Source organism: Staurois parvus, unplaced genomic scaffold (assembly GCF_062004578.1).
Source record: "Staurois parvus isolate SC_StPar_1 unplaced genomic scaffold, SC_StPar_1.0 ptg001200l, whole genome shotgun sequence".
Classification (NCBI taxonomy): Eukaryota; Metazoa; Chordata; class Amphibia; order Anura; family Ranidae; genus Staurois; species Staurois parvus.
The window spans coordinates 1,171,510-1,175,431 of NW_028318996.1; the positions used below are offsets into that span (position 1 = coordinate 1,171,510).

General features: G+C 39.9%; 1 protein-coding gene across 1 annotated transcript; it reads right to left on the reverse strand.

Annotated features, from left to right (window-relative positions):
- Positions 1 to 998: 998 nt before the first annotated feature.
- Positions 999 to 1,943, reverse strand: LOC149438252 (olfactory receptor 6N2-like). Its single transcript, XM_089660037.1, has one exon. The coding sequence runs from the start codon at positions 1,941 to 1,943 to the stop codon at positions 999 to 1,001; it is 945 nt and encodes a 314-aa protein (XP_089516163.1).
- Positions 1,944 to 3,922: the final 1,979 nt, after the last annotated feature.

The following is a 3,922-nucleotide window of genomic DNA, read 5'->3' on the forward strand; positions in this document are numbered from 1 at the left end:
ACACATACCCTTCTGGTCTCAGGTAGGACCTTAACTGGGTTAAGGGCTTTGTCCCACCTAAGGCTCCCTGAAGCCTTTTGGACCACTTTGGAAATGATAAAACCTGGAGAAAACTGAAAAGCCAGCCTTATCTGCTCAGAATTGATATTCCAAAGCCCCACACTTTGCATTTGTGAGAACCCTGTGTCACTTTTGCCTATTGTTACACAGTGTCAGGGCCTCACACTGTTACATAATAAATATAGATATACACTATTTATATAATTTTCAACCTCATATAAGCAGTAAAGTTAAAATATTGATAAACCCCATTCTTTTCCATTTTGAATAACGTAGATAATGTTTTTTTTTGTCTCATTGGGGAGATATACTTTCACTTCCTGTCCTTTTGAACTCAACAGCATATAGGAGGTAATCTCATTGAATGCTTTTGCCTTATAATTCTTTAAAGTGGAACTTTAATCAGAAAATGAAGTCCTGCTAGATCACTTCAGGCTGGCCCCTTTTGAAGACATAGCTATGTAAAACATTAAAAATGAGTGCCTATACTGTTTAAAATCCAGTAATACATTGTCTCACCCTGCGCTGCACATGTTTAGTTGTTCTCTATTGTTTGGCAAAAATCTAGAGGTTGATTTGCTGACAGCCTAAAGATTTACTGGTGCTCAGGGGTTCTGGGCTTAAGCAAAATGGCAGCCTCTAGCAAGAAGAAACAGGAACAATGCTGGAGGCAATTTACAGCACATACTAATTTTGGTAGCATAATTATTAATGTGGAATGTGTGTTCCTTGCTAAAAAACAGTATTTTTATCAAATTGTTTTGGGTAAAGTTCCGCTTTAACCTCCATCTAACAACAAAAAACAGTTTTGACTTAGATATACTTTACATATAACCCGATTTAAAAAATAAACATCATAATACACCATCTGTGAAGCATTATGAATGTATTAATATCTTGCACTAAATATTAATGACTTAATTTCAAATATTTTGAAATCAGAATGTGAAACAATGCTGAGGTTGTAAACGTCTGCGCAAAAATGTTTTTATATCATTATTTCTCAAGCCATATATGATAGGGTTAGCTAAAGGAGTAAAAACAGCGTAAGTAAGACCAACAGCCCTATCATAGTCTACAGAGCTACTTTTTGTAATACGTAAGTACATAAAGCCAATGCTGCCAAAGAATAGACTGACAACGATGAGATGGGCCCCACACGTTGAGAACGTCTTCTGACGCCTAACTTTGGACTTGATCTTCACTATAACAAGTATTACTCTGATGTAAGATAGTAGAACAAAGGCAAAACTTAAAAGGATGATGAAAGAGCTGACCACAAACTCAACCAGTATGTACATCTTTGTATCAGTACATGCTAATGAGATCAATGGAGGGAAATCACAGAACACATTTTCAATATGATTTGGACCGCAATAAGGTAGAAGAGATATTAATATAGCTTCCATAACAGGGCTGATAAATCCACCAATTACACAAGCAACAACTAAGCTGACATAAAGCCTAGTCACCATAATAGATGAGTATTGTAATGGTTTACAGATGGCCAAATACCGATCATAGGCCATTATGGTAAGGATGTAACATTCTGCAGCTCCAAGAGCATGCAGGAAGTAGGCTTGTAGTAGGCATCCAACAAAGGAGATTTTCTTTTCTTTATCCAGTAGGTCAGCCAGCATTTTCGGAATTGTGACTGCTGTATAACAAATCTCCAGACATGATAACGCCCCAATGAAGATATACATGGGATGGTGTAGGCTGGGCACATTCTGAATGACTAAAATAATTAAAATATTTCCAGTGATGATGAACAGATAGATGATCAGAAGTACCACAAAGAATAAAATGTGAACATTTTTGAGGCTTGGGAACCCAGACAGTACAATTTCAGTAACTTTGCTATGATTGTCAAGTTGCTCCATAACCTTAATACATTGTACCTGTAATACAAAAATAGCTCAATAAAAAAGGGAAGAGGAACAGAAGTAAAAACATGGAAAGGTAAATAAAAAGGGAAAGGGATAAAAGGAAAAAAAATTGAAAATGGGAGTGAAAGGAAAAGTTGCACAGGTATGCTGTAAGGTACACATGTACACGAAAGAGAGGAAATAGCAGGGAAAGCAGGGGAAAGAGATGGGCAAAGGAAAGAGAAAGGAAGGAATAAGACAAAGGGATGACTAAAGGGGAACAGAGACCAGAGGAATGGACTGCCCCCCCCCTTTTTGTGCAATACATACAGTGGGGCAAAAAAGTATTTAGTCAGCCACCAATTGTGCAAGTTCTCCCATTTAAAAAGATGAGAGAGGCCTGTAATTGGCATCATAGGTAGACCTCAACTATGAGAGACAAAATGAGAAAACAAATCCAGACAATCACATTGGCTGATTTGGAAAGAATTTATTTGCAAATTATGGTGGAAAATAAGTATTTGGTCACCTACAAACAAGCAAGATTTCTGTCTCTCACAGACCTGTACCTTCTTCTTTAAGAGGCTTCTCTGTCCTGTACTCATTACCTGTATCAATGGCACCTGTTTGAACTTGTTATCAGTATAAAAGACACCTGTCCACAACCTCAAACAGTCACACTCCAAACTCCACTATGGTGAAGACCAAAGAGCTGTCGAAGGACACCAGAAACAAAATTGTAGACCTGCACCAGGCTGGGAAGAATGAATCTGCAATAGGCAAGCAGCTTGGTGTGAACAAATCAACTGTGGGAGCAAGAATTAGAAAATGGAAGACATACAAGACCACTGATAATCTCCCTCGATCTGGGGCTCCAAGCAAGATTTCACCCCGTGGGGTCAAAATAATCACAACAACGGTGAGCAAAAATCCCAGGACCACACAGGGGGACCTAGTGAATGACTTGCAGAGAGCTGGGACCAACGTAACAAAGGCTACCATCAGTAACACACTACGCCGCCAGGGACTCAGATCCTGCAGTGCCAGACGTGTCCCCCTGCTTAAGCCAGTACATGTCCGGGCCCGTCTGAAGTTTGCTAGAGAGCATTTGGATGATCCAGAAGAGGATTGGGAGAATGTCATATGGTCAGATGAAACCAAAATATAACTCTTTGGTAGAAACACAACTTGTCGTGTTTGGAGGAGAGAGAATGTTGAGTTGCATCCAAAGAACACCATACCTACTGTGAAGCATGGGGGTGGTAACATCATGCTTTGGGGCTGTTTCTCTGCAAAGGGACCAGGACGACTGATCCATGTACAGGACAGAATGAATGGACCCATGTATCGTGAGATTTTGAGTGCAAACCTCCTTCCATCAGCAAGAGCATTGAAGATGAAACGTGACTGGGTCTTCCAACATGACAATGATCCCAAACATACCACCCGGGCAACAAAGGAGTGGCTTCGTAAGAAGCATTTCAAGGTCCTGGATTGGCCTAGCCAGTCTCCAGATCTCAGCCCCATAGAAAACCTTTGGAGGGAGTTGAAAGTCCGTGTTGCCCAGCGACAGCCCCAAAACATCACTGCTCTAGAGGAGATCTGCTTGGAGGAATGGGCCAAAATACCAGCAACAGTGTGTGCCAACCTTGTGAAGACTTACAGGAAATGTTTGACCTCTGTCATTGCCAACAAAGGATATATAACAAAGTATTGAGATGAACTTTTGATATTGACCAAATACTTATTTTCCACCATAATTTGCAAATAAATTCTTTCCAAATCAGCTAATGTGATTGTCTGGATTTTTTTTCTCATTTTGTCTCTCATAGCTGAGGTCTACCTATGATGCCAATTACAGGCCTCTCTCATCTTTTTAAATGGGAGAACTTGCACAATTGGTGGCTGACTAAATACTTTTTTGCCCCACTGTATACTATGTCAGACATCAATCAACCCAATATCTGCAATCAGTGTACCTACTGGGTGTTTAA